The 27,528-nt window shown below is 41.0% G+C and overlaps 1 protein-coding gene across 1 annotated transcript; it reads right to left on the bottom strand.

The window, feature by feature from the left end:
* Nucleotides 1-1,678: 1,678 nt before the first annotated feature.
* Nucleotides 1,679-19,799, bottom strand: rassf8a (Ras association domain family member 8a). The gene is made up of 6 exons (XM_083893899.1): nt 19,690-19,799; nt 9,177-9,379; nt 6,600-7,399; nt 6,229-6,426; nt 4,321-4,459; nt 1,679-1,818 (listed from the first exon to the last, which is right to left on the bottom strand). The coding sequence occupies exons 2-6, from the start codon at nt 9,277-9,279 to the stop codon at nt 1,703-1,705; spliced, it is 1,356 nt and encodes a 451-aa protein (XP_083750025.1). The 5' UTR covers nt 9,280-9,379; nt 19,690-19,799; the 3' UTR covers nt 1,679-1,702.
* Nucleotides 19,800-27,528: the final 7,729 nt, after the last annotated feature.

Genomic DNA, 27,528 nt, shown 5'->3' with positions numbered 1-27,528 from the left:
CACAGCTATGCATAACATTATTCTTATAAACATCACAAACAGAATCACAGTTCTCAGTTGACACCAAGACGATGCTTTTCACATTCTTTTTCAGTTAGCATTTATCTGTGCAGGAAATATTACTGGTTAATAAAGAGTATATTGTGTAACTTTACTGTCTCAACCACTCGGTTATAGCCTTTTCAATCTGCTGATACAAAACAAAGAATACAGTCAAGTAATTACATTCACAACAAAAGTACATAGAAACAAACACAACGTGTGTGTGTGTGTGTGTGCAATGTGAACGCAGCAAAGGTTTTGCTTTGCGGAATAAAACATTTTGGGCACTTTGGGCTAAAAAACTGTCAGTGGATTTAAATGTGTCTTACGTTTTATACGTTCTTTCATTTTATATGCACATTAATGTTAAAAAATAAGTATTTCTTTCAATAGCTCTCATGCCGTGACCCGCTGCATAACTACTCTTTAGCTTACACTTATTGTATTCACGTATAAGGCACTTTGATGTGATTAGTAGCTGAACCACGACCTAAGATGGGCTTCTAATCTTGGCTATTCTGACTGCACGGACACATCTATTTGATCACTGACTCAGATTCATAGACACACCGAGACTGTAGCTATGCCACTGTGCTACTACATGCCACCATTGCTAGATTGAACTACGTTTTTATACTGTAATACGTGTGCTCTGCACATCCTCATATGGCTATATTAACATCACAATCATAAAATCATGCATCAACAAGACCTGCACATCTTTGGCCTCCGATCCTTGGGAGAAAAACAAGCACAATACCATTTGGCAAAAATATTCTATGAACTCATTTACCAACAAAAAAACAAAACAAACAAACATTAACACTGCTTCATTATGCAGATATTACTGCAAGAGTGTAGTGAGTACTGCATGTTTTCATCTGAATGCACCAGTTTGTAATAAAAATACAATAATAATTCCCAGAATAGAGATAAAGAAATTAAGAATACATACACACTGAGCCGTCATTTTGGTACAGTAACATTCTCTAGTTACAAAACGATTAACCATTTGTGCATAGTTTTAACACGGAGCAACAGGAATGCAAAATGCTGATATGCAAACAATGAAACCAAGACAAAGTTTTCACAAGTGGATTTTTTTTTTCTTAGATTAACAACCAGCCAACAAGCCAGATAAACTGTATTTACTGTAGCTAACATACTGGGTTCAAATATATAGGGTTCATAGATTCACATAACAGGAGTATTTTTCTAAAAAGGCAAACTCTCTGAATCATGATGCTTGTGAGAAAAAAACATACAAATCATTCAGCAGGTACTAAAGTGAGAGTAAAAGTACATAACGTGGATATGTTATTACATGAAGTTCACAACAGGATAGCCTGATCATCACAAGGTCCTGACATGTTTTCCGAGTGCACTGACGGCGTCAGGAAAAGCCTTTTTCCTTCATGCCCCGCTAATTTTCCATCCCCACTAAGTGCTCACAAAACACCATTCCTTCACTACAGTGAGTCTTCACACTCAAGGCTGCCACCAGGTGACCGAGACAACAGTGCATAGTAATATGTGCCACTGAGGTATCCTGTACTACGATATTTGGAGTGCCCCGATCCTCTTATGTGTGTGAAAAACACGTCATGTCTCCTTTCCAGAGCTCATGTTGACGCGTTCCTTCCTTCCACTCTGGACACTCTCACACATAGATGCCCTCTGGGTTCAGTCCAGAACTGAGAGGGCTGTGCAGGACCCGCAGGTGACCGGACATCGTGTGGGATGACACAGGCCGCTTCAGTGAGCCAGTGAGTGGAACTGAGGAGAACATAAACACAAGGAAAATAGAATGAACTGGATTTATATATTACATATTGCAAGACAATCATATAGTGATACATCACGATATCTTTCTAACTCGTGAATATGCTCGTGAAAATACCGATATTTGCCCTGGCGTATCGAGTATTGCACGAGGAAGGACGATGATATATCACCAAATCAATATTTTGACCCACCTCTAATTTTCATAACTATTTAATTCTACAGATTATTATTTTATGACTACAGATGGAAATTAATGAACAGTTAAATCTGGTACAACACTTTTCTCTCACTGATATTAATGTATTTTGCACGCTGCCCTGATTCATATTCACTAAACTAAACTTCCACTTTCTTTCTATTTACTTGTGTTTTACCTTGTGTTCTTATTTGTGGGGCAATACTATGCAAATACATTCATTGTTATTCAATTATTTGCTGCAAATTTCGAATCAACATCCATGGAAAAAAATGGAATAAATTACAAATAATTCCTGTTCACATCGAAGCCACCAGGGGTCACTGTCGAGCCGTGCAGCAAATAAGCAGCTGCAGTGGTTTTTCATGGCTGAAAGCTCTTGCTCATTTGTACACATGAATTGGGAAGGTCATTGGAAGGACACGGGCATTCTAGTCATAATTTTTCATAATTGAAAAGCATTACAATTAAAGTTTAATAATACACCAATCAAAGTATATTTCATGCTGTCAGATAAATCCAAGAGGTCAACTATAGAAGTTACTCAAACTAGACTAGACTGTATTAACTGTTGAGCGGAAAATATGAACCAAAATATAATCAAGTTATCAATAATTGTTTGCTTGTGCACTCAATTTAGGAGTGGATTAAATGACAACATGAAATCCAATAAACCACATTTACTCATTCCTAAGGAATAGGGAGGAGTAAATTATTCAGGGGTATGTTATAATAGAGGTTTAGCTTAATGTCCATGCTTGTTCATTGACCAAAAGTTTATTTTTAAGTTTGTGCATTGGTTTGCCCCAAGTTTGGATGTGAAGGTCTTTGCTTGGAAGTTTAATGTTAAAAGCTGATGCACTTACAGCGTGTAAGTGTTTCTTGAAGTTAATCTTAACATGAGTTCATGAATGACTACAGTGTAAGCACTACATTATTGTGTAAGCAGCTTGTGTTGCGTTGTGAACGATTCAGTGCTCTCAGTTTACGTGGCAAATATCAGCTGGTTTCCTGCAGGATGACAGCGCTTCGGTCCAATCGGTCCATCACACAAACTGCCGAGCATGTGACAGAGTTAAAGTGTGATGGAAGGAGCGAAGAACAGAGAGCGCAGTGATTAAATGACACCGGGTCTGTCTGTATCCAGGCAGCTGTTGGCATGGAGACAATAACTGCCTCTGGAGCGCTTAAAAACTATTACTATGTGCCTTGATGAAACAGAAAGGCTCCATTAAAGCACTGACGACATGTCAATTTGTCTGAATAGCATGAATGGCATCCCAGATACCTGCATTTCTTTATATGAAAGAGTGAATCGGCGATCCAGTTTCTCACTAGAGAGACTGTGGGTGTTAAAGGGGCCAATCAAAGAAGAGGACTCAAACATATTTAGGGTGGATTCCAATTCCTTGCTTAACCCTCAATCTCAAAAATGTGCGCTCCCTCTAGTGCAAGTGCTGTCCCGATTCTCAGAAAAATTAAGTTGAGGGGCGAGTTTAAGGGCTGTATCGCCCTCAATATTGAGTTTTTCCGAGACCACCCTTGGGAGCTACCCAGAATGCATTGCGTGTTTTCACATAAGAAAGATGGCGTCGAAAGCAGCGAAGCGAGTGCGATACAAATTAAATAAAAATGATGAAAACCATTGTATTATCTTAGTTTAGGCCCATATTATAGATTACTGACGTCATTGTTGCGTAACATTTATTTTTATTTTACGATCTTTTGTCAATAGCCGGCCGGTGCGCACACGCGATCGCTTGCTATCGTTTACTTTTCAATAAGCTGTGGTGTGTGGTAACTGTCAGCTGAATATGTCCGTGGTTGTGGTATTTGTATGAGTATCATCTTATAACTAACTGACAACCTAATAACTTGACTGAAATAAAATAAGAAATAAATAATCGTGACGTAAATGTGTTCTTCTTCTTCTTTTTTGGAGTTGACAGACTGGACGCAGCTTTCGCGTTATTCTGCCCCCTGCAGTCTGAAGACGTATCTGCATTTAAGGGGTGTCCCATTTCTAAATGACAGAATAACCCTCAACACTTGGTTTTGAGGGCCAGTTAAGATTAAGGGTTGAGCTTGAGGGTTAAGATAGGAATTGCCCTTATAGTCAATTTGACAAGTAAGAGTTGAGCAGAGTGCATGGGCTCGATGAACTAAACCTCCTCTGTGGGATTCGAAATATTCCTCAGCAGAATGGTTTTCTGTCGGTACAGGTGAGAAAAAGAAAAAAAAAAAGACAGCGATGTCTTGATAATCTAGAAGGAGGATTAAAAGGATGAGTTATATACCATGACTGTTGTGGCTGCTTTCATCCTCACAGGGCTCAGCCGGCAGAACTGTGACTTTGGTGCCCGTCTGCTTGATGAACTGCTGCAGGTTCACTTGCCTCAGCTCCTTGGTCAGTTGCTCCAGCTCATGTTGCATGTCCTTCAATCACACAGCAACAAGAGAAAGTGACTGTTCATTAAAAAATTCTGAAGTCCAGGATGTAGAACTCTGTGGAGCCAAGAATAGAACTCTTCACGGACTTTGCAGACTTCACGTTTTGCGGCTACCGTCGCCCTCACCAGCACTCTCGCGTGTTTTTTACGGACAAATCGGAGCTCCACGAGACAACAATTCCAGAAATTTTGCACATACATTGTGACGTCCCAATGAGCGCGGAAGTCAACATCGCGTGTTTCATCTCCTGTACTTAGACTGAGGAGGACCACAAAAACATGAGTGAGTGAGTGAGTCATCTTTTTTCACACTTTCCCGACTGATAGGACCTCCAGAGTCCCAAATGTAAGGGTTTACATGATATGTCCCCTTTAACAAACTCAGACCAACACAAAATAACAGCCTTTCCCAAACATAAACGTCCAAGTATGTAGGAATAACTGAAATCTAATGGCGGCCTCAAAAAAGCAAGGCCTAAAGAATAGATTTTAGAGCAATTATACATACAAACATATGGATGCTATGTGTGATTTGTCCCAATAAACCCTCCTAAATGTTACACACGGGACCTTTAAGATTTCCATGGCCCGCTTGAAATTCTGAAAATCTACTGCAGCCCAACTTTAAACTTTAATCATGACTCAAGAAAAAAAAACAAGAGATATGTTCCAGTGTATATTTGAGGGACCTGTTATTTAAATGTTTTACTTCCTCATACTACTTGATATTGATGGCATATAATGCATATTATTTGATGCTCGATTACAAAACTGAAAGTTAAAAACGTTTCATTTTATATTTTAAGAACCTCTCGCTCTTCACCTCAAGTACCTTCACAGCCCCACAAGGGGGCGCCGCTCGCACTTTGGTGCAATCGCTGCTGTAAAGTATGAAGTATCACCTGTTATGTGGGTTTTGATCTGTGCATCTCTTGTTTTTGTTTTGTTAGCCAGTCTGGGTATTTGTGCATGTCAGTTCTTGTGATTTCATGTGAACGTATACAAGTCCCTCCCTGTGAAACCGTTGGCAGTGAAGCAAATATGATTTCACTGTGGACTCTCTCTGTTAGCCACTCCCTTCTCTTTGTCGTGTCTTTCTGGACACAAAAGCCACAATAAAGACACAAATCACTTGCCAAACACATAGTTGTGAAACTAGAAAACACAGTGGTTGGGTCTTGTTTTTAAAAACAGTCTAATGGTCAGTCGCAGCGTGGCGCAGCTATGTCAACAATGCTAAGTAGCTGAGACAGTGCTCACACATGCCATCGGAAAAAAGCATCGTTACGTTTTATGCTGACAATTTAAACACATTTACTAACCGTGCTTGTGTGTTTACAGGTTACTAAACCACACGTGTGCAGATGCAGTCAATATTAAATACATTCAACCTTTAAATGCAAATATTTATCATCATATTATCATTATATCGGAGTATAGTATTTCTACAATTATACATAACTATACTGTGGTACAATACTGTGTGTATATACTTGTGCATAGTGTGCACATATTTTGTAGCTGTCTGTTCATATAATGTCTAATTACTTATTTATATTTTTCATATCTTTCTGTTTTTAGCTGTTTTTATTCTCTACTTTCACTATAACAATTTTTACCTCATGGGGCTCAATAAAGGACCATCATCTCAGTCTTAACAGCCTTTCTTCTAACTACATTAACCTGCAGCAATATTTCCTCAAAAAAACGAAAGAAAAGAAGACAGTAGACGTACAGCACCTGAATGCATCTTACCTGCAGTTTTTTGGTGCTTTGTCCAAGTGATCGGTCTACAGCTCTGCAGCTGGTCTCCAGCTGAACGGCCTGTCTCTCCTGGGATTTCAGCTCTGATTTAACCTTGAGGACCTGAGAGCGAGCCTCTGCCTCACTGACCCACTGGGTTTCCTGCCGCTCCCTTTGCAGCCTCTCCTCTTCCAGACCTGCCTCCACGCCCTGATGGGACAGCAAGAGAAACAGCTCAGGAAACAGGTCAAACATTACAACCTACAAATATCCCCAGAACAGATGGAATTAATTAGGCAACTATGAATAGCCTATATATTCTAGCTTTTTCCAAAAATAAAAACGGTCTGAAAAATGCATTTGTTATCCCACAGATAGCACACCTGTACCATTGCCAGCTTTTCTTCAATATCCACTTCACAGCCCTGCAGGCGTCCTTGTAGCTCCTGTAGTCTCTCCTCCAACTGTCGCTCACTCTCTAGCTCGATCTGCAGCTCAGTGGCCCAAAACTCCTCCTCCTCCATCTCTACTTCATTCTTCCTCAGGTGCTTCTCCAGCCTCAGGATCTCCTCTATCAGCCCTCCTCCAACACATGAATCCTCAGTGCACACTGCCCCCTGTCCCACTCTGCCCTCGGCCCGGGCCTGCAGCTCGCCCTCATAAGCCCCGAGTTTCCTCTCCAGCATGTTGAGGGTCTCTCTCTGCAGACCCACTAGTCTGACCAAATCCTCCATGCGACAGGTCCACAAGCCAGGAGATGCACTCCCCGCGGCTGGTCCTCCATGGTGGTGCGTCCCACCGTTTCCAAGAAAAAGTCTACGTTTGGCCTCGGCCTCCCCGATCCGCCCACCGCTCAGGATGTCCCTCAGGCCTCTAGGCGCACCGGTGAACGTGAGAGACTTGCGGCGCGGCTCGCGTCGCCGGAGGGAGCGATCGTTGGGATGCCGGAGCTTCGCGAGGGGAGGCAGGCTCTGTCGATGCAGGCCCCGTTCAGGTCCCCTGAGCGCGGGTCCTTCGGAAGGCGGTCTTTCGGTGAGCGAGGGGCCAGTGCGATGCAGGATCAGCTGGACATCACCAGCATACTGGCCCCAAGTGTTCAGAGATGCCACCGGGCTCTCGTGAGGGGCAAGGTGACGCTCGGTGTCCCGCCATTTTTCTACCAGAGTGTATCTCCCAGTGCGACCTGTAAAACAAAAACCATGCACACACAAGACTTAAAATCACCAGTTTACATCACCAAGGGTGAATTCCAATTCCTTGCTTAACCCTCAAACTTAACCCTCAATCTCAAAAATGCGCGCTCCCTCTAGTGCAAGTGCTGTCCCGATTCTCAGAAATATTTAGTTGAGGGGCGAGTTTAAGGGCTGTATCGCCCTCAATATTGAGATTTTCCAAGACCACCCTTGGGAGCAAGGGCTACCCAGAATGCATTGCGTGTTTTCACATAAGAAAGATGGCGTCGAAAGCAGCGAAGTGAGTGCGATACAAATTAAGTATTTTCTTTGTTAATAGAGATATAAAAATGATGAAAATCATTGTATTATCTTAGTTTAGGCCCATATTATGGATTACTGACGTCATTGTTGTGTAACATTTATTTTTATTTTACGATCTTTTGTCAATAGCCGGCCGGTGCGCACACGCGATCGTTTGCTATCGTTTACCCTTCAATAATGAATATGTCCGTGGTTGTGGTATTTGTATGAGTATCATCTTATAACTAACTGACAACCTAATAACTTGACTGAAATAAAATAATAAATAAATAATCGTGACGCAAATGTGTTCTTCTTCTTCTTTTTTGAAGTTGACAGACTGGACGCAGCTTTCGCGTTAGTCTGCCCCCTGCAGTCTGAAGACGTATCTGCATTTAAGGGGTGTCCCATTTCTAAGTGACAAAATAACCCTGAACACTTGTTTTTGAGGGCCAGTTAAGATTAAGGGTTAAGATAGGAATTGGAATTGGCCCCAAGACCAACAATAAAGCCTATGCACAGGTTTGTATTAAAATAATAGATTCATTGTTTTGAGTGTGGGGATTTCTTTTTAGCTTCCTTAAAGGTGAGGGTGTTTTTGCTCCACTATGAGAAAGAAACCGGAAAAATTTGACTAATTTGGATTATTCAAGAACAAAATAATCCACAGATTAACTGATAATGTAATTGTTAGTTGCAGCCCAAGAGGAAAGACTCCCAAGGAAAATATCTTGGCAAACTAACAATTTCAATATTCAGACAACACAATATTATCGTTTTATTGGTGTCCTGTTCCTCAGTTTTCCACCAAAAGGTTGAAACATTTAAGCTCCCGGAAAAAAGAAGAAGTATCTTTTAAAATGTATTTATTTATTTTTAAGTGAAATGAGAGCATAGTACAAATTCAGGCTGGAAAACAGATCTGTTGAAAGAGTATAAGAGCCAGTACCAAATCAATGTTGACTGTATTTTTAGAGGAGGGGGCTCAGAAGTGCTGCATTCTCTGTTTGGCAGGAGACACAGGGATGAGTCAGACTTTCCCTCCTACTACCCAGTGTTTTGTGGGAAGTGATGTCAATAAAGCCTGTTCAAGTGCCCCTGTTCAAGTAGCCATATGGGAGACGAAAGTGCTCATAGTTCCAATATAGCCTCTGAATATGACCAACCGAACCTCAACGGGAGCTGAAGATGTAGGCAAGAGACTTGTCTGACTCATGAGGACTTAATAATTGCAGCGATGGGTTGATGAATGCACACTGCAGTGTGTTTTCAAAGTCAACAAATGTGAGGAATGTTGGGAAATCTGACATAAACAGGCATGCTTAAACTGATTGAAAGTAAATAATTGAGAAAAATGTTTTGTAACGTCAGCAGTGATTTAAGTACTATTTCCCGAATCAAAGAAATATGGACGCGGTATGAACAAATAGCAGCAAATTGTACAATGTATTTTTCTATCAAAAACTATTATTTAAAACATTTTACCTATGGCCTGGGCCAGAGCAATCACCACTTCTTGGCATGTAGTTGCCTCAGTAACCCCACAGACGACCCTCTGGACTCCATCTACCCAGACCTTGAGCTCCATGTTGGGTCAGAAGCGAGGGGGCCGGTTGTGATGCATTGGCCCCGGCATTATTATTATTAAAGGCTCCAGTGGTGCAGTTGAAACGCCTCTGGCTACTTCACTGGAGAGGAAACGAGAAGGAAAACAGGAAGCAGTTAGTCAGGATGTGCTCACGGGCCAGGGTTACAATGCTCAGTTACTTTTAAGGATAAATTCAAAATACTACTTCAATCTTCTATTATACCGACTAAACAAACAGCCAAATAAGCACAAATGCAAAGTAGAGTCAGGCTATTTTTTGCAGGAGCTGAGCTAAGGTAAAGAAATGCCCAGTTGAGAATAGACAGCCAGCCGTGCAGGGACCAGCTGGTCTAAACACTGTTGTTTTGTTCTTCTCTATGAATAGGTACATGTCTGGTGGTGGTGCATGGAGAGTCAGCGAGCAGACATTTCCAAACCTAGTTCCTGGTTTTGTGCAAGGAATAACAGAAGCAGTGAAGACAGAGCAGGAAAACAGATGTATCACAGAGAAGACAGACACAGCAGAGTAGAACAGCACCATGTGGTGAAAAAAAAATCATGTTGTGATTATTTCAATTCTCGTACAAAGGATTCAAAATTATAGTGATTTTTGGGCTGGCATATTTCTGTGGCATTGCAGAATTTCATCATAATACCGTTTGGTCACAAATTTCATCTTAAACAATAGCAGTCTTTTGATTCATATACTGCACTTGGTCATATTGCGATTTCAATTATTTTGCAATTAGTGTGCGCGTCCTTAGTGAAAAGGCACCGCGCGCTAACAGTTCAGCAGGCACAAACAGGAAACACCATCGCCTCGTGGGTCATAACAGAGCAGTTACGATGAGTACTAGAAAAACAGACTGAGAAAAGCACATGTTACAATGTGAAGGTTAACTACCAGCTATGTATGAAAAATCAATTTCTAGCAGCAAAGGCCTCAGAACGCACTTCAAGGACAGTAGGGGCTGAATGGCATCTCTTCAGATCCATATCACTCTCTGTGGATCTAACCTTCACTGCACCTTCAACCACTGAGTCAAAGGGTCCTTTTGTTCTCCAACCCCCCCACTAATTATACCTTCACTGGCTCCCGGATTTTCTACCCGCACTCAAAATCATCAGCCTGTCTCGAGCCCAATTTATACTCCTGCGCAAAGTGCTCTACGTAGGTTAAGCAGAGCCCTCTGCGTCGACGGCGAGCCTCTCGGAGAGCCTCTGCGTCGTCTCCGGCTCCACGAAATATTTTTTAAGTGTCCGTCACTCCGTCAAGGGACAACGGAGACGGCAAGGGTTGCGATTGGTCCTCAGGACAGGCCGAGCGAAGCTGCTCCGTGTCCGCTCACAGTGCGCACCGAGCGTCCACAGAGGCGGAGCTGATCTCCGCCTACAACGTCGCTGCCAAACTATAAATACGTTATATTTTAATACACACAGCACATGTTTAGACTTTAAATGGCTAATTTCTCGCCTCAAATTATCTTAAAACTGCGTTCCGTGACACAGAAAAGTGAGAAACAGCCACTGTTTCAATGTTATTCAGCTGCAACAAAAACAACAACAACAGTCTTTCTCTCTCAGACGCCATTGCGCACTGTAGCCAGAAGCCCAACAACCTTGCGTGGCGACCCCTACTGATCGGGCGGGAAATTGCAGCGCGTGTCCGTCACCACGATAGAGAAGTATGAAGGCTTGAGGGGTCTCCGCGGTTACGGAGTCGGATAACACATTACGCAGTCGGAGCAGTATAATGTGGCCTGCCTATGTACTGCTTTTCGACGTAACGCATTATGCAGAAACTAATTATTTGGATTCTTTTCATTATTGATTGGCCAATTGATTAGTTAAAAAATCACCACCAGTATTCTAAAGCCCACGATTTAATAACCTGATTTACAGTCAGAAACTAAGGCTGACCAATGTGGAGATTTTCCTGAGATGATTATCATAAGCGATTTAATTTGCCATATGAGCTTTAGTTCAACATTCTTTCTATAATACATTTTGAATGTGATGGATCACTATCCCACCAGATACTATAAAAACAGTATGCTAATTCAAGCATGTAACTGTAATGTTTTGAATTACTGAAAAACCACTGACAGTGAAGTATAAACCTTGTGTCAAATTGCAGCCCATGTGATTTACTAATTGTTCCAAATTGTGGTTTTGTTTTGAAGCTCAATCAAAAAACCCACTCATTTTACAAGCAACAAATTCTCATATTTCAGAAGATAAAAGACAGGAAATGCTGACATTTCTGGCTAAATTCAAGCGAACACTCACATTCTCTATTAATCCAACATTCTCAATGTGTGTCACTTTAGCCAGAGGTTTGACTCTTGATCATTCCGTTCTTGGCGTATTCACAGCTGGCTGGAAAGTGCCTTTGTCCTTCATTCAGACTGCCCTTAAATGGCATTAAGGGCTGATGGATTAGAGAGGAAGAGGAAAACAGTCACACACACATGGACAGTGCAAGGACACCACAAGATTTTCCTGCAGTGACCCAAAACACTGTCACCATTTTTCTTTAACACTTTTTTTAAAAACTTTTTTTTCTGGGGTAGAATGAGAAAACAGTAATGGGGACTGAGTGGATCTTGGTGTAAAGCAAGCAAAGAGGAATCAGCCAGAAAGAACGTTTGGTTACAATGGAGCAGGAAGAAGTATGTTCCTAAAATTATTCCTTTTATAAAATGGAAGCCTTATTGCTTTTCCACATGCAGCCTGCTGTAACTGTGAAGATAAGATTAATGTTTTAGTACGATGGAATTTCTCCTTTCAAAACCATCTATAAAATGTCTATTGATTCCTTTTCCAGACACCTTCAATATTACAAAAGTTACTGCATCTTTGAACCACGTAGAACACTGAACCGTTTCCATTATGCAGATTCTTTGAAGAAAAGGATCAGTGACATTTGCGTTTCCCGTGCTCTTGTGTTGCCAACTATTTTTATGGGACTTTGGATGGAAATGATTGTCACATGACAGACACAACGAAAATCTCAACAACAAGATCAGGGAGGTAGAGAAGGCTCATGGAAAACTCAACTGCAAGCATGGACAGAGCTGGAAACTCATAAACAACATCACTGACATAAAGACAACTAGGAAGGGCAGCTGGAAGGAAGTGCACAGGAAACAAGGATTGAGAACTGGTGCAACCACTTAAAAACTCTTCTTGGAAATCCCCCTAGCATCACAGAGGAGGATGAGGAAATTCCTACTGTGTTGTTCGAAGACCTCGATATAAAGGAGGGCCAATTCTATCATGAGGAATACAGGAAAGCAAAGGAATCCTTGGCTGAAGGAAAGGCCAGTACCTGGAGGACGGGATACCACCAGAAGTTCTGAAGACATGCGAAAGGGTTAGAGCAAATCATCTTAGACTTCTGCAACAGGGGGCACTGATGAGAGGGGAGAAGCCTAAGCAGTGATCCCTTTTTCCTATACATCATTCCTATACCCAAATCTGGTGATCTCAGACTGGGGAGCAACTACAGGGGCATCAGTTTGAGCTCACTAGCAGCCAAAATCAGCAAAGTCCAGGTCCACGACCGCAGACCGTCTTCTCCTTACCAATTGGAAGCCTAGCTCTTCTTATTTTCCCTCTACGGCTATCGTGAATGCATAGTCCGGAACTATAACAAATAGGTATGGTGCCAAGGTGTCACCGGCAAGGTGCAGCACTACTGCGTGTGTCCTGAAAGGCCTGGTGTGTCCATTTGGGGTTATCACTTTAGCCCAGCTGTCCTGGTCCTTGTTTTCCAAGATTTATGTCTTTTTCCTTTTCCCTCCTTGTTGTTTAGTAAGAGTACGTGTTGTTGTTGTGCTGTGTTGTATACATGTTGGTGGGTTTAAAAAAAAATGTTAACCAATATAATACTTTAAAACCAATAGCATCCAAGTCAAAGACCATCAAATGCACAAATACATTTAAAAAAAAAAAAAACGACATTTCCAAGTGCAGTAAAGCACTTAAAAAAAGAAAACAAACTAGGCTTTAAGGCCTCTTTCTTCCACGCGCATGAGAAGACTCGGGGGAAATCATAAATGTCACTCGCTCTGGTCCAGGCTTCTAACATTTATTGTATATTCATTAACATTTACCCACAAAACCCAACTGATGATACCAGGCACAACGGTGTGAGGCAGAATGCCATCATAAGCTCTGCTACCTCCATTCCTCTGGCCCATCAAAGCCACAGCGAGGGGAGATGCCCGCTTCCTGTTTTGTGCAGCTCATCTTGTGCCAGAGAAGCATTTTACGACTCAGGAACAGGAGGGCTTAAATGTCTGTGAATTCTATTTAAGGTCAGTTTAGCGCTTATCAAAGTGCAGCGAAACCCAGACGACTTCAGTGTCTGCACGCATTTGTTTCAGTCTTGCGTTGGTTGAGTAATGTTGACTGGAGATGCAGCGGAGTGTGTGAGCAGTCGGTCCACACGCCTGACAATACTCCAGGACCTACAGGAGCAGCTCACAGAGCTGGCAGAGAAAAGGCCGGTGTAAACAACCTACCATATGCTGTTGTGGGGGCTCAGACACGACCAACACACTGCAGTAACATGCATCACGACGAAAGGGGAAGTGCTTTGCTTCAGGAGCTTAAAGCTATGGTGTTTTGAGTTTGAAATATAAATAAATGTCTGTTACATTTCAAGCCATTGCCAAATGTGTTCACACAGTGTTGAGGAAGGCTACATCTATATTGGAGAAGGTGTTTTCAGGTAAAGACAAACCCCATCCAGACTACCATTTCAGTCTAGTTTCAGGGGTAATCAGCATCCCTGCTGATATGGTTAAAAAGGTAAATATTGTGACCTGTAAGCCCAATTTATACTCCTGTGTAAAGTGCTCTACGTAGGTTACGCAAGGGCTGCGATTGGTCCTCAGCACAGGCCGAGCTAACGCTGCTCTGTGCCGGCTCACAGTGCCGCACCGAGCGTCCACAGAGGCGGAGCTGATCACCGCCGACAACGTCGCTGCCAAACTATAAATACGTCTTAATACACACGGCACATGTTTAGACTCTAAATGGCCGATTTCTCGCCTCAAATTATCTTAAAACTGCGTTCCGGGACACAGAAAAGTGAGAAAGAGCCACTGTTTCAATGCTGCAACAACAACAACAACAGTCTTTCTCTTTCGGACGCCATTGCTCACTGTAGCCAGAAGCACAACAACCTTGCACGGCGACCCCTACTGTTTGGGCGGGAAATTGCAGTGCGTATCCGTCACTACGACGGAGAAGTATGAAGGCTCGAGTGGTTTCCGTGGTTACGCAGTCTGATTACGCAAGTATAATGTGGCCTTTAGAGTATGGGGCATGTGTGCGCTGGGTTATCTCCTCTGCAGCTCAGGTGTGGAGAAAAAAAAGGGTAAATGTAAGAAAACCCAATCAGGGGGAAGATATTGGGGTAAAGTGGACTACAGGGATATATGGAACAGAATTCATGCATTTTTAATACGAGTTGTGGATGAATCTAAGCCTAACACATTTACACGGACTCTCTCCGTGTTTCTCAGATGAGGGGCAGCGATTTGTTTTATGTTGCCACTGATAAAGGCAAGGCAGAACCACTTAGTTCCACACCGGAGCTTTAGAAACAACACAACTTTTATTTGGTCATTTATAGTGTGCCAAGCATCACAAACTGGGGGGGTGGGGGGGGGAATGGCCAATCATTACATAAGAATAAAAACCAAGGATGAATTTTACTCCAAAGTCTGGCAGCTAAACCAAGCTGAGAAAAATGATCTCACAGGAAAACACTAATGTTCCATAAGTATTACCTCCATGAATGGAAGCTATTACTGGTTCCTGTTTTAATTGTTCCCCATTGTTCACAACACAGCCAGTTCATGAAGCCCAGAAGGTTTAGTCATTGTCGGTTCAAAGCAGTTTGCATCCAATAATCTAATGTAAACTAATAACTGATTTATTAAAGGCTTTCTATGGAGTATGAAGTTCACCCACACTGCTGTTAATTAAAGACGATGAGATACATCTTTTATGACTAAAGCAACAGCAGATTGTTCTTGTATTTAAACCTCAGAGCCTATTGCTAACCACACGTTAATTCAAATTGCACTCCCTGTAGCGTAACATGCAATTACTAGCAATTTATACTACACTGTAATTGGTAACAGAACTGTTGTGAAATAGATCTGTGAGCAGCCAGAGACAGACGCCGGTTTATTGTGGAGGCACTGGTGGTAACTTGGTTGGAACAAATTGGGTAAATCTTTTTTTCCCCCCTTTCAGTTGTTCCAAGAACTATCAAGAGCTACAGCTCAGAACAATGCCTGAAGCATTTGGGTGTGCCATTATTTTAGGAAACACAAGGACCAGCACTGTAACGCTAAAGATCTTTCCGTGGGAACAAGATAAAGAAGTTCCCGGTGACAAACACGTGAGATCGGTAGTCACTGTGAATGTAAACATTTGCAGAACATGGCAAAGTGTAGTTGCCAGAGACGAGCCTTGATCCTCTGAAGCATAAACTGATAGCATCCAGGGTTTGCATTCCTGGCCCGTGAATATGCAACAGCCCATGACTAAGAGATAAGAGAGGTTTGGGTCTATCTGTGGTCTCCCTGGTTATGAAGCAGGACGACAGCTATGCAGTGACACTTCAATGAACGGAAGCCCGCAATGGGCAATCTTGAAGCTAAGGGTTCAGAAATATTTAAACAGGTTTAAGGTTTCCATGGGTCTAATGTACAGGTTAGGGTTAGGGTGGGGTTATACAAACCAAGACTGATTAATGCAAGTGAAATGAATTATTAGATTATTACTTTCTTTTGAGAAGACAAAAGGTGTATTTGAAAATGTTGAATTGTTTGATTACCCCCTTTCACAAATGTAATATTTAGCTTATACATTATTTTCTTTAAAATATAAGCACTGCGGTAAAGATTGGAGCGACAGATCAAAGTACTGTTCAAAGAAACTGTTATCGTGTGTCCACCAAAAAACAACAACACACAAACAAAACCCAAACAAACTAATTTGCCATCAGCTGCCCTGATTTCTAAAAGTAAACATCGACCATAGAAGAACCCATATCAGTCAGCCTCTAAACCACGTGTCAAACTCAAGGCCCGGGGGCCAGATGTGGCCCGCCAGGTCATTTTATGTGGCCCACAAGTGATGAATTGGTCTTAAAAATCTGTGTCAAAATAGGTCTATGTTGCTTTAAGGCAGGAAACTACATTTCCCACAATGTACGGCAATTGCGTTACCCGCAAAGTGGCGGCATCCCGCCACTAGATGGCAGTGTATCATTGTATAGTTTGTCAAGAAACACTATCACCGACCGGGTTACATCTAAAATGCATCATATTTGTAACTTGAATTAGTAATAAATACAGAAAGTTATTTACCAATATGTTACGGAGTAGTTACCTCTATATTGCATTATGTTTGGTTGCATTTATTCTGTATGGCAGTTACATCTGGCCCTTTGAGGGTAACCATTATGCTGATTGAGTTTGACAGCCCTGCTCTAAACTAAAGCCTAAAGACTAATGCTCCACATTTCTGAGAAGCAATAAAGACAGTGTTTAAAGCTCATAGACTGTATCTAGAAAATGATGCAGCCTTTGAAAAGTGAAGCCTACAAACTTGGTTGGAAGCAGCAGTTAGCCACCAAGGGGCAACAGGGCTGGCTGCAAAAAGAAGTAGGACAATGACTGTACTTTTGGGGTTGTGACGCAGCTCACCGCTCCAATCGCCACTTTTCGGTGCTGTTTGCTGAAATCACGTACATTCTCTGACCAATCAGTGGCCTGCAGTCTGTTGACGTCACATTTAGTAGCGGCTCTGCTCGCCATAGCAGTACTAAAAAAGTACCAGGTATCAGGTACTATCCTCGATGGAAAAGGAAAAAAAAATACACCGAATCGAGCCTTGCAGTGGAAAAGCTTTAGAAAACGCTGCGTTGTAGCCAAACTACATACAAAACTAAAGTAACCCCGCAATGTAGACAAAATAAAGACAGATACTTCCTTAGAAGTTTAACTCCAGCTCCAAGTTTCTTGTGCTTTGGATTAAACCCACATCCAGTCACGCTACACACACAACGCCCACAGCTCCAGCCAGCACTCCAGTGGCCCCCCTGCCCTGCAGCAAGCCTCTTTCTCAGTCTGTCTGGCTGATATTAAACTATTAGGCACTCAAGCTGCCTCCCCTATTTGGGAGGTCAGCACTGGCAGGATCTGGAACATCTGGACGGCACGTTCAGCCAGCAATAATACCGCCTTTGTTCCCTTGCCATATTCTCTGCTCACTAACCAGCTTTGAAGAGCCAGTCGGGCAGGCTGCAGACTCCTGCACTGGGGCAGAGGCACAGCGGGACATAAAGAGGCATCTGGCCAAGGTTTACATGTTTAAGTGGTTAGTAAAACATCATCTGGTGCTGAATCACACTCCTGCATACAGTATAAGTATGCCGAGAACTAAAATGTAGTGGCAGACACACAGGAAAAGAGGAAAATCTTACTATTTCTTTTTCCAGTTTATACGCAGCTCTTTGCAGTCTGGTCTGTGTCGTGCTAAGACACAATTAAACGAAGCAGCGACCATTGAATAACATGATCCTTTTTTTTCTTCTTTTTTTTTTAAATGAAGCAATGTTCGAACATCACGCAGCATAGGATTGTGAGACACAAAACCTTGGCTTAATGCAGTAACTCCACAGGTTGGCGCTGCTTCACCTGGTTCCTGTGTAGAGTGTAATTTATTTGATATAGATTCTGATATTGATTACTGGCATATTACAAACAGTGTTTTCACACCATAGGCGACTGTTGTTCATAGAAAATGCCCGAACTGCAAAAAATAAATAAATAAATAAAACACCAACATCTTAAGAGAGTGACTTTTACGGCTTTAGCATACAATAGTATATACTTTATTTTTTTATAGCGGCACTTCTAAACTAAATCACTGGGACTGTACGTTTGTGAGATAGACAGCATATACGTCACTCACAACATGATATATTAACAATTTCCTCCATTCGCAATCACCCTGATGATGGAAATTCACCATCATCACCGACCTTACATTGTCCCCATAACTAGACCTACAGCAAATATTTGACTCTGGAAATAATTCTGGGCGAGAAGCAGCCAAGTGTTCTTATTTCTTGAAATAACAGACAAGCGTAAAGAGCAGATTTTTTACGCGATATCTCTGCACTAAACATCCTGGAGGCCATTTTGACATAAAAAAATGCGGCTCTCAAAGGAGTGACAGTGAACACTGTATTGTCCCTGTTAGAAAATCTATTCTTAAGTGAGAAAAACATATCAATTCACATATACTAACATGCATACTACATACATAACATACTGTGTACTAGTATGTACTATAAGTAGCATACTAGCCCTTTATTTGTAAATCTATCTATCTATCTATCTATCTATCTATCTATCTATCTATCTATCTATCTATCTATCTATCTATCTACATATACATATATATATACATATATATATACACACACATATATATACACACATACATACATATATATACAAACACACACATATATATATATACATACATATATACACACACATATATATATATACATATATATACACACATATATATATTTATACATACATATATACACACACATATATATACATATATATACACATATATACACACATATATATATACATACATATATATACACATATATATATATATATAACAAGGTGCTTACTAACATGCATACTACATACATAACATATTGTATATAAGTAGCATACTAGCCCTTTATTTGTAAATATATCTATCCATCTATCTATTTATTTACATATATATACACACATATATATATATATACATACATATATATACACATATATATATACACACACATACATATATATATATATACACACACATATATATGTGTGTGTGTGTGTGTGTGTAACCCAGACTCAACATTCCCATCACAAACAACTACTGGAAATCAAAACAATCATAAACATTATACAGCTAAATATACAGAGCAGCTCCAGTTCTTTCTTGTGCCACAAACTACAGCCTCAGAAAATGTACTTTATAAGTTCTCTCACAAATAAACAAACAAACAAACAAACAAACAAACAAAGGCTGATGAAAGCATAAGCTGTTTGTTGTTGTAGGTGTTTATAAAATGTCAGTCACTCTACATCACACTGTAGTTGTGGTCTGAAGGGACGAGGTTTGTGGATTCTTATGTGGATAATGATCTGCAGTGAGCTCAGAGGGAAACTGGCCCCTCAAACTCTTCTACTACTCAAAATGTTTCCGTTATCCCAGGCGTCGCGACTCCAGCTCCGGCTGCGTCCGCAGCACATTCTGCTCGAATCGCTCCGGGGTTTTTATTTTTCTTACCTTTGTGACGCGGACAGGATCGAACTCTCCGCTCACACTGTCCGAGGCGAAGTTGCGGAGAGCAGAGAACGCAGTTGAAGAGACGTGAATTCCTGAAAAATCTGCGCGTCCTCTTTCCCAGCATTACCCTGTAAATCACTTCAAGCCAACTGCGACAAAGTAAAAGACGTTCAGCTGCTGACAAAAAAAATAAAAAAATACCAGAGCAGTGAAGACGGACTATCTACGGTCCGAAACTTTGCATCCTTCCTCTTTGTGCGCTACTCTTCTGCGGTCTCTCTATTGAGCTGCGGAAATTGCCTCTCTCTCCCTGTTTCATTACTCCTGCTTGTAAATACACAGCGTTGGAAGTGGGACACCGCAAGGCATTGTGGACCGTTTAAAGCTGCAATACACTCTGATGGGGTGGGGGTGGATGGAGCAGGGCCGCCCCTAACCGTTTTGGTGTCCTTGGCAAGATTGGCATTTGGTGGCCTGCCCCAAAGCCCCGAAACATCCCCACAATTCTTCTTCTTCTTTGTTGTTGTTGTTTTCTAGCACATCTCCTTCTTCTCTTTTCTTTGCACAGTTAGTTTGACTTTGGTTTTAAGAAACACATTTTTTTTGGGGGGGGGGGGTCTAAATTCAAACTTATTTCTTAAGCTTACAAATGTATTTTTTTGAGATTTTAGTGAACAACTTTTAAACATAAATCAATGTCCGTTACATCCAAATTATTGACAAATGTGTTCTCACGTTGCAGAATAATGGCATATTTCTATTATAAAGTTCTAGCACACGTGTCAAACTCAAGGCCCGGGGGCCAGATGTGGCCCGCCACGTTATTGTATGTGTCCCGCAAGTGATTAATGTTAAAATAGGTCTATGCTGCTTTAAAGGGACACTGTGTAGTATTTATGGGTTTATATGACCCAAAAAACACTTTTGTATACATATTATGTGCTCCTGCATTGTCTAGTCGCTGTATAATATTGTTTGTTTCATTTTCGTAGTGTTTCAAAAAGTCATGTAAAATAACACGGTCGCGGGCCGCTACTGCATTGCCACGACGCCATGTTTCTACGGGAGCCTGTAAGGACAAACGTGAGAGAACAAACATACTGTAGCGCTCAGGGAAAGGAGGGGGTGAGCAGAGGAGCAGTTCTTTGTTGTAAATTTCAGCCTCTCCTCTAGATGGCACTATAAACTACTTACTTCACTTTTAAGGAACACATTTTTTTGGGGGGGTCTAAATTCAAACTTATTTCTCAAGCTTACAAATGTATTTTTTTGAGATTTTAGTGAACAACTTTTAAACATAAATCAATGTCCGTTACATCCAAATTATTGACAAATGTGTTCTCACGTTGCAGAATAATGGCGTATTTCTATTATAAAGTTCTAGCACACATGTGTCAAACTCAAGGCCCGGGGGCCAGATGTGGCCCGCCACGTCATTGTATGTGTCCCGCGAGGGATTAATGTTAAAATAGGTCTATGCTGCTTTAAAGGGACACTGTGTAGTATTTATGGGTTTATATGACCCAAAAAACACTTTTGTATACATATTATGTGCTCCTGCATTGTCTAGTCGCTGTATAATATTGTTTGTTTCATTTTCGTAGTGTTTCAAAAAGTCATGTAAAATAACACGGTCGCGGGCCGCTACTGCATTGCCACGACGCCATGTTTCTACGGGAGCCTGTAAGGACAAACGTGAGAGAACAAACATACTGTAGCGCTCAGGGAAAGGAGGGGGTGAGCAGAGGAGCAGTTCTTTGTTGTAAATTTCAGCCTCTCCTCTAGATGGCACTATAAACTACTTACTTCACTTTTAAGGAACACATTTTTTTGGGGCGGTCTAAATTCAAACTTATTTCTCAAGCTTACAAATGTATTTTTTAGGGATTTTAGTGAACAACTTTTAAACATAAATCAATGTCCGTTACATCCAAATTATTGACAAATGTGTTCTCACGTTGCAGAATAATGGCGTATTTCTATTATAAAGTTCTAGCACACATGTGTCAAACTCAAGGCCCATCATTGTATGTGGCCCGCGAGTGATTAATTGGTCTTAAAAAATCAGTGTTAAAATAGGTCTATGCTGCTTTAAGGCGTGCGTTGACCATAAACTACATTTCCCACAATGCACGGCGATTGCGTTACCCGCAAAGTGACGGCATCCCGCCACTAGATCGCAGCGTATCGTTGTATATGCATCATGCGACGAGTGAAATAAGTAATAAACACAGAAAGTTATTTATCAATCATATGTTACTGACTAGTTACCTTTATTTTACATATATATTTGGTGACATTTAGTTACATTTATTCTGTATGACGGTTACATCTTGCACTTTGAGGGCAACCATTATGCTGATGTGGCCCTCAGTGAAAATGAGTTTGACACCCCTGTTCTAGCAATTAGAAATAAAATAATTGACATTTTGTCTGGTTAAAAAGGATAAGAAAGAATGCAAAGTGTATCATGTATGTAGACCATATATGTGTAAAACTGAAATTACAATAATCTTTAAGAAAAAAACATGCTTTCCAATTACACTGTAACATGTTTAGACCCCCCTCAAATGTTGCATTTGAGGCTTTCAGGGGGTCTTGAGTGTTATTTATCAGGGGGGCCTTACCCCCCTAGACCCCCCTGCATTTCGCACCGTGACTGAATGGGTTGTGATTCGGCTCACGATCACCGGATTTCAGCGGTGCAGTCGCTAAATACACCAGACTCCTCTCTTAAATGTTGAGATTTTAGACATTGCCTTGCTAAATGTTGGAGATGAACTCGTGTATTTAGCAAGTGTGAGTCTTTTGAGACCAATCAGTGGCCGGGCATCACATTTTATAATCGGCTAGGCTCGCTTGGACCCTCACCAGAGCAGGTACCAAAACAAGCACCAGTTACCAGGTACTATCACTGATGAAAAAGCAAGAAAATGAGTATGAGTCTATACGAGCAGAGCCATGCTAGAACTTTATAATGGAAGTGCCGTAAGTCTCTCAGCTCCAGACAGCTCTCCCTGTGCTTCTTCTCAGTATAGAAGTGGTTCAATTCCAACACTGCACACACATGATTTGTTTCATATCAAGACAGAGGCAACAGTAACAACGAACAAGTACATCGAGGTGGCTGAAAACAGAAAGACACACACTGACAGAAAAGTGTTCAAAAGTGAATTCTACCGCTCAAAAAAACCTGGTACATGGATTGATTTCTATCCCTCACCTGCCCCTGTGCTGCTGCTGCTGCTGCATACACACACACACTCCCACATTGTAGGTTTGATAGTATTGCTCGAGCGAGAGAATGTTTTCAGATGAAGGACACAACATACAAATGATGATGAGGCAGAATAATAACACCAACAACATCCCTCCGTATACCCGTGTCCTTCATATCAGAGAAGAAGTTGTTGTTCTTTGATGAGTTTGTCCATTCAGGCTACTGTAGAAACTTGGCAGCACAAGATGGTGGCTTCAATAAAGCAAGGCCCAAAGTAAAAATTTAAGAGGCTTATTTTAGACTAATAAAAAACCAAAAATGTTCTTGGTGAAACAATAATATCCTTATATAAACATCATTATCGTAAGCATATTTTATTTCTGCCAATAAATCCTCTTAAACGTTACACACCAGACATTAACTATTGATCATATATACAATAGAATAATGCTGTGAGTTAAAAAGGACATCTTTTCTGTTGACCCTTTCAGACGAGAAAAGTCTTATACATTATGTGTCTGAATGTACAGAAAGGTTTCGAGTCAATTGTGCAACTGAGGTGTGTTTTAATAATTCAGTTTGAATTCATTCAGTTCAGTTCAACTTCAAAAACTTGTTTAAAACACTTTAAAATACCATACAGTTAACAACTACTGCAACAAACAATAATTATTATAATATTAGACATAATAAAACGTCATATCAAAACAATTAAAAACATATGAACCACTGGGTAATAAATAATATATAACAGTGGATTAAACAGTGGATATTCCAGCATCTGGACGATGTATAAATGGAGACTTACTGCCCTCTTGTGACAGAACAGACCTCCTGCTGTGATAAAGTGTCAGCATAAAGCGCCTGTCATGTCTCTTTTCTCAGCAACCTGCTGTTCCCAGAAGCTCAAGGTGCCATTATCAGCAGGTTTACGGTAAGTGCTCCCGTATGATTACACTTTAAATCTCTGTGCAAGGAAAGCTGAGTGTTGTTATAAATATTCTGAAAGGCGAAATACTGTGATAAGTGCTGCTTAAAGGGATTTTCTTTTTTACAGGAGACAAGCACTTCCAAATATCTGCCGCTCAAAAACTTTTCACCAGTGATGAAATCACACACACAGTATGCCATCTGAGAATAAGGATGTTTTACTCCCTGCAATAGTTCTAGACTCATTTCAGAGATTAATTTGACACTAACATTTTATTTTGCCATAACAGATTTATCTATGTGACGTAAAACTTCATAGTGATATAAATACATGTGATTGGAACAGGAATGAGTTCTCGTTTAAAGGTGAAGTAAGTAGTTTATAGTGCCATCTAGAGGAGAGGCGCTACGGTATCCGCAGCCGGTCAAATGTCGTCCTCGTCGTCTTTCTCAGTGTCAGCAGATGAGGTTCGTGATGCGAGGGAGAGGGCGAGCTACCGCGGGCGTAGCAGACGAAGCGGAGAGAGTGGAGGCGGGACTTCTGCTACAAGTAAAGAGACGCTTGATTTGTTCTCTCGCGTTTGTCCTTACAGGCTCCGGTAGAAACATGGCGTCGTGGCAATGCAGTAGCGGCCCGCGACCATGTTATTTTACATGACTTTTTGAAACACTACGAAAATGAAACACAAACTATTATACAGCGACTAGACAATGCAGGAGCACATAATATGTATAAAAAAGTGGATTTTGGGTCATATAAACCCATAAATACTACACAGTGTCCCTTTAAGTGACCTTTCCGACAATGAATGTGAAGTTACTGATGCTTGAAAACATTTATGGCATATTATTCTATTTCATGTGCCCTTGACTCCTGTTGGATGGTTTAATCACAAACAATGCATCGAATAATATACAAAGTTTATTTTATTATATTTAGCATGTAAACACAACTAAAGGGCAAAGCAAAGGCAGTGCATCTCACTGACATGTAGATAAAAGAACTCAGTGCACAGACCAGTTGATTGTAATTTAAGATGGTGGCCAGTAAATACAGTTGAAATGATGGTCAGCGGGACACCTGTGACATCTGTGATGCTTGGATAAACAGAAGAGAGCCAATACTTTTCAACTGACTGAGAATGTCAATGCAGAATAAGATCACAGAGTTATGCTGTGCAAACACGACTGATACTGATCTACACAGACGTGATACCTTCAGATGAATCATCTTTCACCACATTTTCCTCTGAATGTGAACGTAATTTACCAAATTGACATAATCTTGAAAAAAAACAAAACACCTGAAATTAGTGATTGAGACTATTGACTCCTGAATGTTGAGCTGCCTTGGTAGAGGTCTGCGCTCTCTGAGTGCTTTTCTAGTTCTTATTCATTTCTAATCTGATGGGAGTAATCTCTTCCAGTGTGATGATGCCCCCCCCCCCATCAATAGGAGTTCTGGAGACATTAAAAGTAAATTCAGACTTTGACATTGTAGCTGGTTGCAGCTGATTGATCAGCCTACAAAGACAATATGTCCACTGTCTGCAGCTTATGTCTCTCCGCTGCACAGTTTGGAGAACTGCCAGACAACAGTGACCTCTACAGTGCAAGCTATATCATAGAAAATACTGCATTGCCTTTTTTATTTATTTGTTTATTTAGGGCATGACAGTTAAAGGGACACTGTGTAGTATTTATGGGTTTATATGACCCAAAATCCACTTTTTTATACATATTATGTGCTCCTACATTGTCTAGTCGCTGTATAATAGTTTTTGTTTCATTTTCGTAGTGTTTCAAAAAGTCATGTAAAATAACATGGTCGCGGGCCGCGGTTGCATTGCCACTGTTAGCAGCGAGACGCCATGTTTCTACCGGAGCCTGTAAGGACAAACGCGAGAGAACAAATCAAGCGTCTCTTTACTTGTAGCGGAAGTCCCGCCTCCACTCTCTCCGCTTCGTCTGCTACGGCCGCGGTAGCTCGCCCTCTCCCTCGCCTCACGAACCTCATCTGCTGACACGGAGAAAGACGACGAGGACGACATTTGACCGGCTGAGGATACCGTAGCGCTCAGGGAAGGGGGGGGGGTGAGCAGAGGAGCAGTTCTTTGTTGTAAATTTCAGCCTCTCCTCTAGATGGCACTATAAACTACTTACTTCACCTTTAAATCAACATACACATGACCGAAAGGGTAATACTTTTCTAATTCTAAAGCATCGGGTCATGAAATTAAAAGTCTTACTCGAGTGTCACTTTACACACACTAAAGCAATGATAAGTATTGTTTACAGTTTAAGTTATGACTAAATATTAATAATGGCATATGATATCAAAATACAGCTTAAATTCACTCAAATCCCACAGCTGTATTTGGAAGCTTGGTTTTTTCCTAACAACCGCCCACTATTGGCCTGCGACCCTTTGTTTTATGAGCCTATTGTTGTTTTGTAGGATTGTATTTTGTTGCTCTGTATGACAGTGTTTTGTTGCTAGATTTGTGTAATTGTGTATTGTTATTTTGAATGCATTTTGAACGAATTGAAAGTTTCCACCTATTTTTGACGGGTTGTTTGATGTCTTTGTTTTACAAAAGACATATGGCAAGATCGGCAGCTCTTACATGGCCTCTTATGTATCTCCTGTATCATTATCACTTGACCTGCCATCTCTGATTGCCTTGTTTCAGATGGTTCTTGGACTTGTACATTATGAAATGCTGATGACTCGTGTAGGGCTATTATCTGTTATTCTCTGTGTTATTGCGAGTCATAATTTAAACAGTCATAGTAAGCTATCTTTGGTGTATTTTTTTTTTTAAAGATCAAATCATTCGTGCAATATCCATATCCATATTTAATACCCTTATTTAATAGCTCAACCTTGTTTCCTTACACTGTAAATACCATGTGCATACTGTGTATATTCTGCAGACCGGTTATAATGTACATTCTACATTCTATTTTTAAAACTATTTTTATAGTCAGTGTTAATATCTTTATATATTGTACTTTATATATTGTATTTCTTTCTGGTAATGCATGATTATTATTTATTATCCTTATCTTTATTGTCTTGCTGCTGTAACACTGGACATTTCCCCACTATCTTTTGTGCTTTAGCTGCGTTGGCGTACAAACTGCGCATTTGCTCGTATGCGCATAAAGCGCGCAGAAGGGTTTCTCGCGAACACTTGGGAAAACTGACAGGGGATTGCCAAATCATTTCCTTGCCTGGGAATGACGTCCCTCCAGCGCATTCCAGTTATATTTAGATCCTTTAAATAGTGGAGTCGCCCCCTAGGTTTTGTTGACTCCACAGCAGAGTGCCGCAGCAGCAGGAGACGTCCTCAAACGGACTCCATGTGACCTACATAGTTCTAATCGTTATGTGTGATCATAAAAGCTCGGATGTGAATCACTGCGTGGTTTCAGATGAGATTAAATTAAATATGTTCAGTGCTAAAAATAACTCATATATGGGTTATTCGGGCTATTCATGTACATTTATAAATCAAACACGTCTATAAAATGAACAGTATTTAAAGACAGGACAAAAGAACGTAGTCTTTTCTCATTATTGCAACAGAGTGAACTAGGAGTGATAAGCCTCTGAAACCGGTTGAAATCCCCAGCTATGATTTCTGGGTAAAGTGCGCCCCGGTATCCGCCCATATTCGCGTAAA

This window comes from Microchirus variegatus, assembly GCF_963457635.1.
Source record: "Microchirus variegatus genome assembly, chromosome: 8".
NCBI lineage: Eukaryota > Metazoa > Chordata > Actinopteri > Pleuronectiformes > Soleidae > Microchirus > Microchirus variegatus.
Note: the sequence above shows the minus strand (reverse complement) of the source record. Positions and strands in the feature narration are given on the sequence as shown.

Bases quoted from the DNA above. Each gene is read 5' to 3' on its own strand.
- rassf8a (XM_083893899.1), bottom strand. From the start codon at position 9,279: ATGGAGCTCAAGGTCTGGGTAGATGGAGTCCAGAGGGTCGTCTGTGGG. The intron at 7,400-9,176 runs GTAAAATGTTTT...TTTGTTTTACAG, and splicing joins TGCTCTGGCCCAGGCCATAG to GTCGCACTGGGAGATACACT. The intron at 4,460-6,228 runs GTAAGATGCATT...GTGTGATTGAAG, and splicing joins AAAGCACCAAAAAACTGCAG to GACATGCAACATGAGCTGGA.